General features: G+C 39.1%; 1 protein-coding gene across 4 annotated transcripts in view; it reads right to left on the bottom strand.

The window, feature by feature from the left end:
* Nucleotides 1-19,637, bottom strand: part of aff4 (AF4/FMR2 family, member 4) — a 36,828-nt gene extending 17,191 nt beyond the window's left edge. Inside the window, exons 1-2 of one of the 4 annotated variants that reach the window (XM_073479096.1) lie at nucleotides 19,379-19,637; nucleotides 3,391-3,520 (exon numbers count right to left, since the gene is read on the bottom strand). In XM_073479096.1, the coding sequence (XP_073335197.1) occupies nucleotides 3,391-3,516 (126 nt within the window). In that variant the 5' untranslated portion in view covers nucleotides 3,517-3,520; nucleotides 19,379-19,637. Of the gene's footprint in view, nucleotides 1-3,390; nucleotides 3,521-8,202; nucleotides 8,303-19,378 lie in introns of those variants that run through there. The other 3 variants (XM_073479095.1, XM_073479097.1, XM_073479098.1) reach the window with 3 other exon arrangements.
* Between the last annotated feature and the right edge of the window lie 101 nt (nucleotides 19,638-19,738).

The following is a 19,738-nucleotide window of genomic DNA, read 5'->3' as shown; positions in this document are numbered from 1 at the left end:
GAAAATGCTTCATTTCTACAAAGAAAAACTTAAAAATCTGACAAAAGAAACAAATGAATCGTAGTCCCATGTGCCAATAATTGACTGAACATTGATAAAATAATCAGTCGAACATAGAGAGAGGAGTAATCAGCCAATCACGCAGTTGGATTGTTCAAACTCAGGCCCAGATCAGCCCACACCCATCTGTGAAAACAGATAAGACTCTTCCCATAGTTACAACACAGAGGTTAATCAATCACTTTGAGGCCAAAGATTCCAGGAGACCTGCCTGCAATCAGCCCGTGACAGACGTCTGTACAGAATATCCAGTTTCACATGCAGCCTCAGACCTTTATGTTGTTTGACAGATTCACACAGAGGGGGAGGAAACACAAGCAGGAAATGTTAACTAGCTTGGTCATAACATGCACACCACTAGCTCCTGCTAGCACAACCAAGCTCAAACGTGTGTAGTTGTGTAGCATCACCCATTTTTCTTAATGAAGAGTTGGTTTCACTTTGTTGTACGGGCATAAATGACACGCTTTATTATGATTACATTAGAGCTCCAGGTCTCCCTCTGCTTTTGAAAATACGAGTACTTAATATGTGTGTTTCAAAAGGCTGATGTTATGGCTCTACACACATTCTGTCGGCCGATGTTTAAAACAGGACTAAAAAGAAAGTTCTCAAGGTAAATTGGAAACAGCTGAACTCATTCCACAGTTTGTTCAACAAACTCAGTGTTTACAGAGACTGTGATTGCAGCGCTTTTGTGAGTTGGCAGAATAAAAACAAGAAAGTTGTACTGTACTGTAAATATTGTATTATAGTAACATAATACTAACACTGTGCCATTTTATATCCCTGTCAAAACTTTTTGCTACAGCGTTTCGTCCACAGAACCTTTCTCAGGAACCTGTTCAAGAACTCAGGAACTTCGCCTCCATGTTGACAAGAGGAAACCTTGATCAAGTTTTAGTTTCTGCCGAGCAAAAACTCCCCAATCCTGAGCAAGGGACTATCCTCCTAACATTACTTCAAATATTGGCTTTCCACAACAGTAAATTACAAGGACCATAACACTGATTGCTAGCTCTTCCAACTTTCCTCTGGTAACTTTTCACATGCAAAAATTACAAACCTAACCATCAGTTTTTAATCTGATAACCGTCTAATTTGCCTAATCTTTGTGGTTCTTGATGGATTTTGATTTCCTGAGTTATGTTCTTTGCTTAGTTTCTGCGACAAGTTAGATCTTGGCACAATTTGGTTCAAAAAGCCTTCTTAAAAGGCTTCTACTACTTACACTCATGCCGATGGAAAATAGGGAGAAGTTTCATAGTCCTCAAAACATTTCTGGAGCTTCACTGCAAAACAGTTGCAGCATTCTCCTGAGCAACTGAACTAGACAGGGACTTTTTTCAAAACATAAAAAAACAACTGGAAAAAATCCCCACAAAATGGCTCCTGTTTTGCTGTCCGACATAATTCAAGTCTCCAAAAGCCCAGAGATCAAATTGATTTAAAAAGACATTATTTACACTCTTTTTTAACGCTGAAATCTTCACTGTAGCTTCTAAGCTAATAGTGCTAGCACACACCCTGTCTAAAGTGGGTGCACGGGTTATGACCGATGAATTGTACGCAGCCATTTAATGTTTTTCCAGTTGTTTTTATAGTTTTAAAATTACTCCCCATATACTTCTGTTGTTTAGAGAATGCTGCAATGCTGTGTGGCTGTGAAGCTCCAGATATGTTCTGTGGATTACAACACTTCACTCGACTTTCCATCAGCATGAGGATGTGCAGATAGTGACTTGATAGTTCATTCTGGGGTGAATTTATCCTATCCTAATAATTGCATCCAAAGGAATCTTTGATTAAAAAACATGCGCATTTATACATACATACATACAATGTGCATGTTCTGTCACCAAATATAAAAATATATAGTAGTTTATTCTCCTACTCCCTGAAAAAACCAACAAAAAAAACCCCAACATTACGGGGCTCTAATTTTCTTCAGATAATCTTGTGCTCTTCATTCTGTGCAGCTGAGTTACAAGTGCCTCAACTCTGCACCATAAAAATGTTACTGCCTTGCTGGTCTACATCTGGGAGGCCACAGCTGCAGCTGCGTGCACACATGGCCTTTAATGCAGAACACAGTAAACTTGCACTTACTGGAGCATGACAGAGCGAAGGGAAAAAGTCGTACTGAAGCTTACGTAAGGCTCAGAGAAGCAAGAGATAGGGAGATAGTGTAGAAAGGCCAGTGCCTTAAACAGTTGGCCTTTTCCTAACATGTGTTGTACTATAGCACAGTATGCCATCCAGAAGAAAAGACATGCACAATACAATTATTTGCTGCTGATGCTTTTTTTTTTTTTATATATATCTTTGCAAAAGGTCAAGGACTTTTTCCTTCTTCAAAGTCAGCTTTCACTTGTTGTGGTCCAAAACACACACCGCCTGCACTCATCACTCACCTCTGGTAGCCTTTTCAATTCCCAACCTGTCAGGACACATTCTTCGTTGCGTCTTTGATGGTTAGCTCTCTCGCTAAGGAGAGGAGCCATTTACCTCTACTCAAATCTGGTTAGTGGCAAAGATTAGACCTGTGCGGAGAACTCAAATCCTCTTTACAATTACATTGACCAGGGCAGGAGCTGGCTGGCCTACATCTATGTGTGCCTGAGCAGGAGGAGGAGGAAGACATGGCTGGCGTGTTTCTTATGTTTACCTTCTTCAGCTGCACTACAAAACAGCTTACCAAAGACAGGTGCTGTCATTCCAACTGCCTCTTTTGAATTGTGTGCAGCGTTAGTCGAGAGCTGACTATCTGACAACGAAACCATTATTTAATTTTGCTTTTAAAACCTATGATTCACATAACCACATGCTGTTTTGGCACACAGACCGGCCAATTACATCTTGAAATTTATGTGAGATCATACGAGGACTGTCGTCGTCAGTGGAGCTTGTTCAGACATGTCACATAAAACAGCTCCCGCATGGGTATTAAAGCACATCTCAGGCTTGCCCCATTTAGCTTTCATCTCACAAACTGTAAACAAACCCAGACTGCAGGATCCTGAAGGTCACTGTGTGAAAGAACAACACGCAATTCCTTCTTCTTCATTAATAAAGCAGGAACAAACTGTACTCTCAAGCATAAATCAAATAAAAGGATTTTCTTGACAACAACTGAGGAAAAACTAATCGACTTACAGCTAAACGAAAGAAAGGGTTTCATAAATGTCCCCAACAAATGTGCTGACTGAACTGCATTGACATGACTCTCCGTGTAGTATGTGCACTTCTCGCTTCCTGTCAGTCACAAATTCCTCGTTACTGACTCATAAATTACACGTGAAAAACTAAATGTGAGGCAAAGACATTTACCACTTTGTAGGGCTCACGAAAGAGAGGGGAATTCGCTGGAAAGGCCTCTCCTCCTCCCTGCTGGATTTCTTGATTTCTCCTTTCTCGTTCTTTCATTCGGAGCACATTCCGGTCCTCACGGTTCATGTTGCTGATAAACACAAACAGAACGACAACAAGTCAACATAAAAGCACGCTGAGGGGGGGGGGACAATAAAGACACTTCTTATCTCATGGCGGTACCAGGAAAAGAAGGAGCGTTATGAAAGTGAGATGCTCATGAAAGAAACACCTGTGGAGTCATTTCTGCCATGATTTCTTGGTTTGTAAATGACTACCAGCTCAACTACCAGCTCAACTCTTCACAACAAGCTCATACAGTCAGGCTGGCATCGTCTACGTTGAGTCACAATTTCTTGGGTGAACCACAAGTCGGACCATCATTATCAAAACCCCACACATCATAATAAGAGGGGAGCAGCACAGGGATGACTTGTGGAGAAAGTAGTCCCTAATAGGCTTAGGCTAGTCTAGACAACGTGCAGTAGCCTACTTCTACTGCAAATAATCTCCTTGTACAGATGGTCATGGTACATTTGTACCCCAGCTGAAACTACTACTATGGTCATTAAATGTTGTCCTACATTGAGAGGTTTGTATACGTAAATGTGTTTGGTTTTTAGCTAACCAATCCACTGAGGGGGAGTTCTTGTTTACACCGTTAGCACCGGAGCTTTGGACAACCAGGAGCATGCTACACAGAGTATATTAATGTCTTTGACACAAGTTATTCACATTCTGTTGATAATTTTAGGTAATTTTTTTTATTTTAGTTTTAAACTAATTTTTTTTACATATTGCACCTTAAAAGCTAATACTTTTAAATGTGTACTTTATTGTAATATGCTGTACTCAATTTAATGCCTTTTTTAAATCGCATTGTTTTAATTTCTTATTTTCGTAAGAGCCCTTCTAGGGACAGGTGTTGCAAATTAGCATCTGATGTAAACACTATGATACTTACATCAGACTGATAGTCGTTTCAGTGTGTTGATTTATATTTTATCCTATCCTTATCAAATAAACCATAAATAAATAATCATTTTTATGTCGATCAACTATTTGACTAGGACAATAATCGTTGCAGCTCTATTTGGGAGTGGACTATAAAAAGCGTATACCCACCACCACATGAAAAGGATGAACAGCTTGAAATGAATGAAAGCTTTCTCAGGAACCTCAAAAAGCAGACTGTAATTAGGATTAAATAATAACCTACTGCAATAAAGATATAGCTTGAAGCCATAGGCACATGTCCCTGCCCTTACTGTACTTCAGATCATAAAGTTTGCAGTAAAGGAAGGAGCTATCTGAGGACAGAGACCTTGCAAGTGGTTGTAAGGATTCACATCAGGGGCAAACAGCGCCAAATGAAAGGACATGTGATCAAACCTCTAAAGCGGTTAAACAACGATCCAGCTTTTCATATTCATCAGGAACAAGCAGCCTGGCAAAGTGTGGCTTCTGCCTGCCACACACTGTGGTTAACAGAAAGCACAACTACTGTAGGGAGCTTTTAAACTTGAAACAAGTCAGGCGTGTCGCCTCTCAGTTTAAGAGGACAGCTCTGCCAATGACAACAATGATTTTAAGGCTGTTGACAGGGCATGATTAGGCAGCAGCAACCAAACAGCCTCCTCCTAGATCATAAACACAACATACAAGAGTGTTTTCAGTCTTTACTATATAGGACCAAAAAGAATAAACTGATTTCAGAGCGGAAAAACAGGACAGTCAAATGACAAATTAAGCTACACATTTAAGACTATTAAAGTCTCTGCTCTTACATCAATCACCTACTAATGTTATCAACTAAATCTTTCCAGCACTTAAGCAAAACAGTACCAAGTTTTTTATAATTCATCTGTAAGCTTATCAGAAAGTCTAAACAGTCATATCCCAACCAGCCTTTTAACAAAGTTTCTGCCCGTTTTACATCATCAAACAACACCCAACTGTGAGTCATCACTATAACAAGGCTACATTGCAGCAAGGTTTAGGAAGAGACCAAGGCCATAACCACTGTGAAGCTGTTTGACACACGCCATTAACACAAGTTTTATCAGCAGAAGTGTAAAGAAAAGAACATCGTTTAGGCTATCCATAAACCAAACATCCATCGACGCTGCGCTGTTATCACCTCTGGACTTTATTTGACTTACAGCACAGCTAAGAACCAATTCTCAAAATGAAACAACAGATACTGTGAGAGTTCAAATGCACAACAACAAACTTGCTACAACCGACCACTGTCTACTAGAGCGACCTAGGTTTATTGCAGCCACATAATAAATTCTGCTTGAAGTTAGTCATTTTGCTCCAACTATCATTTGAAGGTCTTTCATGTTATAAATGTTACCTGTGGTTCACGAAAGCCCCGGTTTCATGTCCTGGAAATAAAACTCTTTACATCTCAACAAATAATCAGACAAACCAATGATGTTCTAAGGGTGCACATTTAGTACACTGGTACAGCTTTTACATGTAAATGAGCCTGTCAATGTCAGTTTTGGAGTGGGGTTGAATGTGTGAATGGGGCACAGTTAGCATAGTGCTAAGTGGTCGAATGCCCCAGGCACTGGATCCTTTGTAAACACTGCTCGTGTCCATTCTGCACAACTAATTGACCTGATCTGTTGGTTTTTAGGAGGTGAACGGGGGGTTACACCCGGTCATCATGTAGCACAGCAGCACTAAAAAGATCATCAAACAGGAGGCTGTTCTTGGTTTCAATGATACTAGAGCTGAAATGTTTGTTTGTGCCTTTGCAACATCAGAATAACTTAATTAACAAGTTCCTCTGTCTTTCTTGGTTAGATCAAAAGCCAAACAAATGATTCATCTCCTGTTTTGTTTATCAAATAATCACTCTAGTCCTCGTTACGGACGAAAATAAAGCGCTTTTGGCTTTGAATTAATAAGCCCATGACATACCTGAAAGAAAATCTTTGAAGAATGTGAAAACTGTCTTCACTGTATGAATATGGATCAAGCCCCTGAGCCCGACCGGTTTTTAAATTGGCTTTAGACCAGCCTCAAAGCACAAGTGAAATCCTGACGCTGTCGGCTGGCAGCACGAGTCGGACGCCAAGCCAAAGCGTCAGTATTTGACGATCTGGGGATGTGACTCTAAAATCAAACATTGTACTATATTTCTTGAGGAAGTACATTTTGTTGCTTTGATGATTAATCGATTAATCTGAGTAAAGAATGCAACCTGTTAAAAATGTATTACCCGACAATCAGTGCTGAGCACAAATAAGTCCAAAAGTAAACTAATACTTTTAAAATCAAATATATCAAAATACTGGAATGAGAAAATGTATTAATTCAAAATACAAGTCAATACAAAAAGACATTTATACAAAGTAACATTATTAGACTTAAGCCATTTAGTAGCCTCAATAGGGGTTGGATATTACTTTGCAAGTTGTTGAATAGTGAAAGACAACTCCTGATGTAGCCCACTCTGATTTTGCACCAAACATAGATCATGTAAGTGGTTAACACAAATCTCAGCTAAAAAAAACTCCAACATTTCATATATTATGATTAACTGATAGATTGTTATGGCGGCCAACTATAAACTAAAAAAGTGCTTTAAATTTGCATTCCTAATTAAAAAATAAAGCCACAAAATACCGTTTTCTAAATAATTAAATGTGGGGATGAACTTTATTAGAATCACTCATTAAGAAACTTTCCATTTCTAGTTATTGATTGCTGAAAAACTTTGAACCTACTGCACGTCTGTCTACATCGGCGGTTCTCCACGTGTCAACACACACTGTTTACAATAGAGTGGACAGAAGTTGCTGTGCGCAAGTGTGGCTTTACAAAAGACAGCGACGGGTACAGAAACATGTGATAGCCGCTCCAAAATAATCTTGTGCTGCTACTACTACAGCATGGTGGAAGGGATATCCCCAACCACAGCCATCAGCTAATGCTACATACCATACAGCATCTCCAACTTACTTTCAAGTTGAATCCCAACTTTTCTAACCAACTATTGGGGGATTTCCTTTACCAAGTGGGGCCCCATATTGTTTATTTCTTTTCTGAGAGCAGTAGCAAAGATATGGGCTCTATATGTGTAAGACATGACTCAATAACCTGCGGCGTTCTGGAAAACCACTAAGAAGCACCAGATCTCAATAACAGCTTGGTTGGAGCAGCACTCAGTACAAGCAAACCTTAATTTTACTAATTCGAAGAGCAAATGTCAGAGGCACAAATCATAAATGAGCCTTTCTTTTAGCCTGAATCCAAGGCCCAAGCCAGAAAAAGCCAATCAGCCAACATAGTAAGGTAGGCGATGAAGATTCAAAACAAAGGAATGGAAACAAGCCTAAGCAAATTACTTCTTACACAATGTGAGTTTAAATGGCACTCATTATCATCAAAGTGTAACAGCCAGCTATGTTTATTGTAATCATTCAACAGTGTGGCAGACTGAAAAGGTCAAAGTCTGCAGAGTTGAAAAGACAGCTCGCTCTGTACCCAAATTAATCAGCTCATCTGTCTCCCACTCACAACATAACAGCCAGGTCACCTACTTTTAACATGATCATATAAAAAAAAGGGAAGAACTGATGGTCATCTGAGTAACATGAATTCAGGACTGGGCTTCTGTGACACAACCATTATATAAGGCCATCCAAAAACATTTAGAATGGCATGTATGACACAGTGAACATTAATGAAGCACTTTATTCTTCCCAGACACCAAGAGAAATAAGTCAAGCAGCCAACTAGCCAAACATTTCTTACCCTGACTGAGAGGCCATGGCCCCAACCACTGAAACATTGGAAGGAGGAGGGAGGAGGGTTCACAGGATCTCCCAGGGATTCAGAAGTATTCTCGTCATGACTTGTCAGCCTAAAATTTGTACGCCAACCTCCTCCAGTGAAGACAACCTGGCCCCCTTTTATCCCCTTAATGTATCTGTGGGTGTCCAGCTGGAAGAGTGTAACTACAGTTTCTTTACTCGACTCGAAGGTACAGTGTATTTCCTTGGAGCGGAGACAAATCTGACTTAGGGAGGGGAGGTGACTGCTCTCTCGCGGGAGATACCACGTCGGCAAACAGCGGGGGTGGTCACATGCTGGGTGAAGTCTAAGAGAGCCGCAGCTTTTAGTGTAGTGTTTTTGGGGTTAAAGCGTGTGTGCAGAACAAGCGAGGTGATAAGAGGCTGGGGGCGGATAAGTATGAGGGTGAGTGCGTTGGGTGTGTAAATGTTAAGAGGGAGAGTGAGAGAGGAAAAAATGGGAGATTTGAGCTAGAGTGCCAGACAGTTCTGGTGGTTCCTCTTGCCTTAAATGCTAACGGCGCTGTGAGCCAATTTTAATCTTCAGCTTTGAGGAAAAACGGCCCAGTGAGGAGAAGAAGAATCTTTTAATTTGGGACCGACTGTTCTTTTGAAGGTTGATATGATACAGAATATTGGTTATCATTCAAGGAGAATGATAACCAATATTTGAAACTAGTGTTGTCAAAAATACCAAAATATCGATACATGTCAATTCGGAATATTTGAAACGGTTTCAACGCTCATTTTTCGCAGGATCAATACGCCGTCTCTTAACTCATATGCTGATGTTCTTGACACACAGTAAACAAACCTTGCTATATTTATCTTTACATAAAAATCTAAAGTTTTATGCCCCCAATGTTGTGTCAATTGTGACCTTTTGTATTGAATATTTATATTTTTATAAGGTATTTTATCAACACTTTTTTAAACAGATATACTTTCCCAGTAAAAATGAAAATATCATGTTAGAAAAAAGTAGAGTAACCAGTGATGGAATGTAACTAATTACTATTTAATCAAGTACTGTATACAAGTACAATTTTGAGGTACTTGTAAATTATTTGAGCATTTCCATTTTCTGCTATTTTACCCTTCCACTCCACGACATTTTTCTGCGATTTATTTGAAAACTATAGTTGTAGCCTGTTACTCGTGATGTGTAATCAATCAGATTCTCTTGTGGAGAGAGTGGTGGTGACTATCGGACAAAAACCATGACCATGAAATGGTCAATACGATACAATGTATGAATCCCTTGAGTTGCTCATCATCTTATTGTATCTTTTATCAGTTTTTATCATTTCTTATTTATGTACTTTTTCTTGATTTCTGGTAAATTAACTTTAAACCTTTTAAACCTTTTATTATCTCATCATTGTATATACTATATATATTACTTCTATTTTAGTTTCATTTTAGCCAAGTTATTTTCCTAAATCTATCTTGTTTTTATTGGTTTTCGTTTAATCTGAGTAATTACTCCCTAAGGTATTGAATTGATTTCGAGAGACTGGGAGAAAACTGGGGAAGAAAAGTGTTGAGGCAGTTTAAAACAACTTCAAACCTAAAAATTAAGAAAATTTAAACAAAGATAATAAAATAAGCGGCAGAGGATAAACACTAAATAAGTAAATTATCTTGGAATAAACTAAATTAATTAATAAAACAGCCTCACAGGCCAATTAGGGAGTCAATCCACAGAGACAAGAACAGCATTGAGGGAGCAGCGAAAGGTGAACTAAAATTTCACCTCTCTCCGAGAATGGAACGCTCCAGCTCGTCCCATAAAAGGAGATGTTATTTTACACCACAGGACCTCTCCTCCATGTGATGTCACTGCCCTGAGCATGGCCCAGCCAATCACGTCCCGTCTTTCCATCAACAACCTCCCTTTCCCTCCCTCCCTCCACTATGCCCCAAGCACAGGGCAAAGCACCAGTGCGGACTGTTAAAGAGACAACGCACGGTTTCCGGCTGTAACAACCAGGGAGATGTTTTCATCAGCCGAATATGATGATGATGACACGGGCTGGCAAATGTGTTAACATCGCATGTCGCGAGGATTGTTATCTAGAACAAAAACTGGCAGCATCATGTCATTTCACATCTGGTAACTCTCTACAGGTTTCCTGTTATGTTTGGGTTGATTTTTCGATCTGGCTCTGGCTCCTTGATATACTACAGATAACTATCAAAGAGATCCCTGCGTGTTCCCTTCAGCTTTTTCCAAAATTCAGATTTTTTTAAGCCAAACTGTTTTTTACATGCTGCCTGAAACTTGGTCCTTCTCAAAGTTTATTTACTTAATTTAAGTTTGTAGGTTATTTTATTACATGTTCCCCCAAGAAAGTTTAGCACATTTTGAAGTGATGTGTGCTAGATTAAAGGATCAACATCAAGTGATAAGAGGCTTTGTGGCTGTACTTGAATATAACAACCTTGTGAAGTGATGTTGAATAATGACTAAAAGGCAGAGACGGGATGAAAGGGACACGTCCTGTACAGTAATGATTTGGGGCTTATTACTGTGGCGTTGCTATCACACACTTTTTAATGGACTTCAATAAAAGGTCACAGTAGGTTACAAACACAGCAGTTTTAACAACTTTTAACCTAATAATCAGGGAAAATACTCCACCGACATGCATACACGTTCCCATATGAATGGACTTCAACAAATACACGGCTTGGCTACAGATCAATTATAAGATCGCTTTCTGTGCAGCTCACAATCAGTAGACGAAATTAGAAAAAAAGCGCTTGAAATTGTGCTTAAAATCTAATATCCGTCCATTCTGGTAATTTGGTCCGAACTAGGGTTCAACTGACAGCTTTCACACCAGCCCAAATGGACAACACTAACCTGGAAAATGCACCAGGGTCCGTTTTAACCGAACCGAACACGTAAATTATGAATGTTTCTTATATTTGATCACAAAGGACTTTTGTTGCAATGAAGCACAAATAAAGAAGAGGAACAAAGATTATAGTTTCACGTGACTTCTATGGTCATTTAAAAAATTTCACGACAGGAGCATGCATGATGCTGTTGCCAGAACATTCATGATCTTTATGATGTGCTGTTTAGTTTCTGTGTAATTGACAAGATAATGCAAAGTCCGGACATAAAAAGATGAGGTCCAAACTTGGGAAACTCCCTTTGACTCAGTTCACAATTGCTTTATTGTGACACTTTGAAATGCATAGCTTGTCTGAAGATGTAATCGTCAATGGAAACTTTACAATCTTGAGAAGGGCTCCATGTTTTTACACCCAGGGCTGATGTTTTCTGAAATAAGACAATGAATCTACAACACAGCCTTCTTATAATCTCTCTCTCCGTTTAAGTTCATACTTGTAAGGAGTAGTCAGTTATTTTCAGCACATCAATTATATATATCATTTCCTTTTATAAACAGAAGCAGACTGCTATCCCTGGTTGATTTAATCAATGACAAAGCTCGTAAGTAGAGTACCTACAAAGATATGTGATAGCATTGCTACAGAATCTAACATCTTAACACTCTGCACCAACCAACTTGCTATAAACTAAACAGCTCTGAGGCACATCAAGTCATTTGCATGTGAATACTGGAGGTTAAAAAGTAAATACAGCATCACGTTGAGTCAAAAAGTTACATAAAATAAAAACAAACTTTCATGTCACAAACTGAATCAATTAATTGTCAACTAGGGCTGTCACAATATCAGACATTTACGATTATCAAGGCCAATTTACTGTAACGGTATTATCGCAATATCTACACGCACTGTGGTTAAATATTGTGACATGATCTTGTGCAGCAGTTGTAGCCACACACACACACACACATCACTGCATCACCTGGACTATTTACTCAATATTTTCATATGTGTGTTATTTTGTTAGTTTCATGTTACAACTTTTAACTTGGAAAGTTTTTGGCTGCTGTTTTTACTCCTAAATGTGTCACAAAATGTCATAAAAAACAAACAAAGGCATAGTATATTCAGTTAAGCTGTTTACCTACTACAATTAATTTTGTAGTTGTAAACTATTGAATCCATCACCAGCTATTTTGATTACTGATTAATCTGTTTGACTAATTATCAAGAAAAAAAGTCCAAATGATTTGATTACAGCTTCTTACATTTTTCTAGGTTCTTTACTCCTTTATGACAGTAAACTAAATATATATGGGTTATGGTCAAAACAAGACATCTGAGGGCATCATTTCTTTTTTTTTACTATTTTATGACATTTTATAGACCAAACAACTAATCAATTGATCGACAAAAATCATCTTTATTTGCAGCCCTAGTCATAAATGGTTTCCTGGATTTTGTACAAGTGTGGTTTACAAAGATAACAATGTATCTGAACAAATACTCAGTAGTGGGTGCAGATGGGCAGCGAGTGCCACCTACCCTGGTGCTTTTGAAGCAAACCTGCTGACAACAGACATTCCAGAGGGAGTGTCCATTCAAATGCTGCAAAACTGCCTCATATAAGCAGCTGTTTGGGTGACTGCTGCTAGGACAAGGACTATATCAGAAACTTACCAAAATAATAAGGGTTTTTGAAAATGGAGAGACTTTAAATCAGCCCTCTTAAACTGCACATATTCCTGTGCCAGTATGAAGAATTATCTCAGTCACACAATAACAGGAGTAAAGAATAAGCCTTATTTTCTGTGTGCCTTTCATGTCAAAGTATTTAGCTGTTGAGGTTTGTTGAAGACAATGTCAAAATTAGGATTAGGTCTGAGTTTTCAGGATCCTTTAGTTCCTGCTTGAATATTTCTCCTTGGCTTCAGATTAGCTCTAATTAACATATCAAAACAAGTCTCTAAATCTTGATTGGCATGTTCTCTAAACAACTGCTAACATCCTTTCATTCAGGCAGGTTTGAAGTATTTGAACTGACTCACTGGCTGGAATGCCTTCACTCAGCAGGCGTGCATTATCCCCGAGTCAGGGGGAGCTGGTTGCATTTACCAATCAGGGTTGAGTGTTGTGGCTATTCTGCATTTTAAAAAGAAAAACTAACTAATGAAATATCAATTAAGTAGAGTTTACATATTTGAAATCCAGTGAACCGGTTTACTGAGAGGCGAGACGTATTGTTGTCAAAGAACACAGCTCTGATGCTACCATCTAAATGTGTACGTCACTTTATACATCTAGGACTGACTTTTTCATGCCAAGAAATCAGTGTTTATTTTGTAAACGAAAATGATGATAAAAAATATTGGTCAACGATGACCATCATAACAATGATGAAAAGTATGTTTCGCTTTTCTTAAACTCTGACTAGAAAGTTGACAAAAATGTAACAACTTTTTGTCGACTAAAACTGGACTAATATATTTTGACTTGAGCTGAGCTGAAAAATGACTACAATGTGACTATAAAGTATTTTCACCTAAAAACCTAACTGAGACTAAAACTTAAAACAGCTGCCAAAGTTTTATGTTATTAAATTGAACTAAAAGCGTCTCTCAAAAGTTAAATAGCATATGTAACTAGACTGTAAGCACCTGAGATGTTCACATGGATTTCGACTTGACAGATAACGTCAGAAGAGCTCAGGAAGAAAATGTTCTCAATTGCAGCACATTTGACACCGATAACACAATGTTCAGGTCACTTTTTTCTGCTACATTGTTAGTGGGACATGACACACAACCCTCAATTATGTCGGCAACGTTTCCAAAGAACCTACGTCATTCAACTTCTTCAACGTGCACACCAAGCTGGTCAAAAGGCTTTACTTTTTCTGCATGACTCCATTCACCCGTATCTGATCTACGGTAGGATTTGAACAATTACAGTCACTCCCTTTGGCTTTGAGTCAATATTCATTCAACACACTACAGTGTTGAATGTGTATGATGCACCTACAGTTTAAGCTCAGCATGTTCCAGCACGTTCAGTAAACACCCAATGTTTACCAACGTCCTGTTAAAATCCTTTAGGTGAACAGACTTGAAGAGTAAACAAGCTTTACAAGCAGGAATACTGGACAAAAGACTCATCTTTAAAATGAAAAAAAGCTCTGCTGAGGGACGGCCGTGATTCTTTAATGAGACGTATGTGTTTAAGATATCACTTCTAATAAAGCCTTTAAGCACAGCATTCTCATAATGGTTCATCTTGTTTAGTAACTACAGTATTAGTGGGAGAATGAGCAGCAATTATGTGTACAAGTGAGTGACACCTAATTAATTTGAAGGGTTTTCCCCATTATAAGGCTTAGGTGCAGCACCCAAGCCGTTTTGGGCACCGCCAAAGTAAATAACCAGTTTCATTATGACACATTATTATACGAAATCTTTGGACAACGATGCAATATTTGCCAACAACACAAAGTCTGCCATGACACGATTATGATTAGGTTCAATTCAGCGGCCTGCGATTGATATGAGACGATATTATCTGCCTATTTATCACAATCAGTTAGAGAAGAAGCTGCCACCCCTTTCTCTTCTGCTCTTGTCCAGAAGAAACAACACATAAACAGTTGTAAATAACTTTAAGCGGTTATCTGCAGTAAAATGGGCTTTAAACTGACTACACTAACGCACATAAAGCACAGCTAAACAACAGGAACATTTAAGAAAAGTGTCAAATTTGGCACAATATAAACTGTCATGGAGACAAAACAATTCATGTTTGCTAGTCAGCATTATTACCTTAAGCCTGTAGCGGACTCTTAACAAATTACACGTATTATTTCAACTTTTTCCTACTCACTGTTGGTTTAAGTCTCCTGGCAAAACATCAAGGTTGAATTTCATACCTGCATGTACGTTTTTACAGCCTTACATTGTTGAAACAGAGCAGCTGATATTGCCATAACGAGAGCAACAAGTTAGCGGAAAAGACGATGAGGACATTAACTTCCTTGGAAATATTTCCAGACTTATTCCTGAGAAGGGAGTTGATGTCCTCATCGTCTTTTTCTTGGTTGCTTGCCATTACCTGCCTACTGCTAGCACTGTTTGTGAATGTTTAGGAAGGAGGTGTGACAGATAAGGTATTCTTTCACATGTATGCATTTTGGATGCCTTTAGACTTTAACTGATTGTTGATCATTAAGATAAGGAAATTGCTTAAAATTTACAAGGCCTAATACGAAAGAAACACTTGGCTTTGTTATATAAATCAACCCTAAACTTTGTTATATCAGGGCTTCTTTTAGCCTGAAGCTTACTTACATGAAACACTCCAAAGCAGACTTAAAATAGTCTATTACACACCTAAAACATGAATCGCTCCTTAATCAGGGTCATTTTACCTTTGAGAAAAAACTCCTCCAATAGCTGAAACATGACCTAAGCAAATCAAAACTGAGAGCATCATGCAACCTATACAACAACAACATGCAGTCATTCCTATTTATCACATGTGATAACAATAGTCAAAAATTAACCCAACCCTATTGAAGGGTTTCCCATTTATCAGTCAGCATCTTATTACTCAGGGTGCAGTCTGGACTTCATCTGACACTGAAATATCTGCCTGCCTACAAATAGAAACATGCAACCTATAGCTTACTACTGTGAACCTCAAAATAAACCCCATGCACCCCCAGTCCAGGCGCTTTGATACGTGCTGTGGCCAAATGTGAATGAAGACATCAGCTGATGAAAAATTAAAAATTGTACAAGAAGCTAAAGTTAGCCACATTAGTGTCTTTTTAATCATTCATTACAAAGTTGTTATCTTTCTGTATAACATAAATGAATAATTGTTATATCGTATAGTGTTACTGCTAGCAATGCCAAAGCATTTCATTGCTGTTCATCCTAAGTATTAGTGCTGCGATAGACTACAACTGATGTTTATCATATCCTGATTGATATTACAGAGCAGTATCTCACAGACTGGATGTATGCCAGATCTGTAAAAATGAAATGACCTTAATGAGCTTCACCTACACCTGACTAGATACCCACATGAGAGCTTAACTCGGAGAACAAAAGCTGAAGAACAGATGCACGAGGTCAGGACACAGTGAGTAGCATATTTTTCTGCTGTGTGAGCAACAGTACAGAGGGATAAAAAAAGAGCTGCTGATGTCTGATTAGATTCGGGGCTAATTAAACTGGCTCTGACTCTGGAAGACGAGCCTTCAAACAACTTACTTTCGACTTCTCTTTGTAAAGGAAATGAGATTTGATTATAAACTTATAGGCCTTAGCTGGAGACACAATTAGCTCCGACTTTGGATAGGTTTAAAGAAAAATGCAGGAGAATCGGTACAATAAACAAACCAGATGATTGCCTAGATACGATTCCTTTTTGACTTTGCTTGATAAATTAATTCCAACCATCAAAGGCAGAAGAAGATGAAGGTGATAAGACGAGATAAAGGAGGACTTTTGGTTTATTCAGACGTGGACGTCTCAGTTTTGAGAGGGCTGCCCTACAATCTTGCACAATTACTCGATGTTGTCTGAAACTACGTATGGCTCATTTTCCAAATATCCAGACTGCTAAACCACACTTGCACTACAACCACGCTGTACAACGGACGTGTCAGAGCTAAAGAAAACATGTGCCCACTCCTCTGTCTGGAAAGGACAAAACAAGTGACCAAAACATCTCAACCAAAAATGTGCCCTTCGCTTGGCTGCAGAGGAAACGTTAACACTAAAGCCGCAGAGCAAAACCTAAACAGGAAGTGGAGAGGATTTCACAGCGAGCTGCGTCACGGGGAGCACAAGAAGACAGAACAAACCTTTTATCTGCCTGACCACCGTTAGATTGACTGCATTAGCTTGACTTTGTTTACTTTGATTATGAAAGGAGGGTTTTACTAATATTCACACAATTAACCAAAATGACACTGGGAGACACCTCATATTTTGCTCATGTCTCATATGACTGTCTACAACTACAACGCCCAGTCATCTTGCAGTCACATGCTTCCACCTCATCTCAAAGAAAAATAAACTGTGCAATAAGACGGATAAATGTTATTTATACTTACATTGATTTTTGTCCTAGCCTGATAAATCACTGAAACAGCTCTCAACACATCAGCATCAGTATCGCTAGGTTCTCTGTCCGATATATCGGTTTAAGTTTTTGACATATTGCTTTCATGTTACACCTTTTACGCAAGTTTGGCAAAGGCCTTATGCTTTCAGATTTAGTTTTTTCTGCTATAAATGTCAAAGCATTTTAAAAAAGGTCCTAGTTGAGTTTTTAAGGAACTAAAGAAAGTCGAATTTCTCTGGTTGCAGCTTCTTAAATGTAAATATTTCCTGGTTTCTTTACCCCTCTTTGACAGTAAACTGAATATCCTTTGTAACAAAACAAAACATTCGACAATGTCTTCTTGGGCTTAGGGAAACCGACATTTTTACAAATTTTCTGTCAGTTTACAGACCAACAACAGATCAATTCATTGAAAAAAATGATTGACAGATTACTCGACAATGAAAATAATCATTAGGTACAGCCCTAGTTTACATGTGCTTTAAAGGTCCTGTGAGGTTGTAGATTGCAACCCCTCATTTCACCACCCCCTACGCAAGAGGCCCTGTCTAGAGCAAGTTTTTTGGATTGTCCGTTCTGGGCTACAGTAGAAACGAGGGGGTGCAACATGGCGGACTCTGTGGAAAAGGTCCAGCTGCCTTTGTAGCTATAAAAGGCTCAGTCTGAGGTAACAAAAAACAAGTTGCAGACGATTATACCCCAATAAAAACATAATTGTAAATATCATGTTGCGTTTCTGCCCCTAAATCCACCACGCTGGACCTTTAACACTGCGAGGTGTAACGCTTGACACGCTTACTCAGACTGAGCTTATATCCACTGGTGTGTTCAGAAAATCCTTCTTACAGAGTGACGCCTTAATGATGCAAGTACTACAGCTGGGTGTCATTGTCTTGAAGAGTAGAAAGACGTTCAGATTTTATCATCAAAACAGCCTTAAAAAAAAACCTCCATCTACCAGCTGACAACTGATGTTGTGCCAATTCACAGCTACCTGCAATAAACGAGTTCATGACCTCAGGCCTCCCCCCACCATGGTGTGTCAACCAAGATAAACAAGTTGATAGCTCTGCCCTTGTTTCCCTGATGTGCCAAGTCTACCCTGCACAAGTAGCAGTGATATTCAAAACTGTTAAGAGCTACTCCGGACTTATGATGCATTTTCTGGCCCTTCCCCCAACTGTGGCACGTAAAATGGCTTCCTAGAAAAGCATATCAGCTGTCCTTTTTCCTAGACCAAAGCTAGACACATAGGACTGTTCGTAGTTTTAATAGTAATTGAGACTCATTAGGGTGAAGATTTAAGGCAGCTAGGAGTGGCACCGAGTGTAATGTGACAAAATAAAAGCACGGAGGCTAACGTACAGGAAAACAAACCCAAAAGTTTTTGCTAGTCACTGTGGGGAAACTAACGACTGTTATGGGCCTCGGATTAGTTAAATTGTGCTGTTTACGGCACAGAAACTGCACGCAAATACAATATTTGTTGATCGTTTTTGAGTAGTTCAGCTTTCAGAGTCCATCTACAGCTTGATTCACGAAGCTGAATTGGGTAACAGTTATTTGCATGATAAACAAACTGTGCGCAGCTCGTTCATCGTCTACACTTTGCGTGAATGTCAAATAATTACGTCCCTGTCGATCACGGAAATTAGTAATAGTTAGCAAAGTTAGCCGTGGAAGTTATGTCAACGATGGCTAAACACAGAAAACACAAACATCAGACGTCATGACCTGTTAGCCAACATTACATGAACAGAAACATGACCACTATCACTACGATGCTTGGCTTGCTTTCCGAGGACGGAAAGCCACCGCACGGATAACAGTAACGTTTAGCGTTATCTTAATTTGAACAATCATTTTTTTTTGGCCGTCAGCAGAACTCATAAATGGCTACAAGGTCTACACATTTAGCAGGAGCTAACACGCTACCTACAGGACTACCTGCATCTTTGCTTTAGCATACTGTTAGCTAGCCAAATCTGCTAGTAGCGGTTACAGGCTAGGCTAGCGGCTAGCTAGCTATGAAACCATTGAAATTTTCTGCGGAAATTTAAAATAACATTCGCTCCAAATGTCAGACATCCACCAAGTACAGTTAATCACCAAATGGCATCTTTTGTGATGTTCGGCATCCTTACCTCTTGTCTTCTTTTTAGGCCCAAACCATTCTAGCTATTGGAAAGCTCTTTTCTCTTTGTCTTTTCCACTTCCAGTTACGGGCAAAATGGACTCAGCAAAACGCTTAACAGCTAAAATACTAAAATCAAATGGATGGTCTCCATCTTTTGCTTAAAATGCAACTGCGCATCGAGCGGAAGACAAAATAAAATCATTTTGTCTCTCGTTCATTTTGTTATTCCTGAACAGAAGTGACTGATAGGTAAGGCTGCTAGCTAAGTTAAGTAGCCAGCAGGTACCACAGACAGGACTGGATGCATGGATGGCAGCAAGCCGTGCTGCCTTCAAGAGCTGTCGGAATTAGCTCAAACCAATCACCC

This window comes from Pagrus major, chromosome 13 (genome assembly GCF_040436345.1).
Source record: "Pagrus major chromosome 13, Pma_NU_1.0".
NCBI classification, from domain to species: Eukaryota; Metazoa; Chordata; class Actinopteri; order Spariformes; family Sparidae; genus Pagrus; species Pagrus major.
Note: the sequence above shows the minus strand (reverse complement) of the source record. Positions and strands in the feature narration are given on the sequence as shown.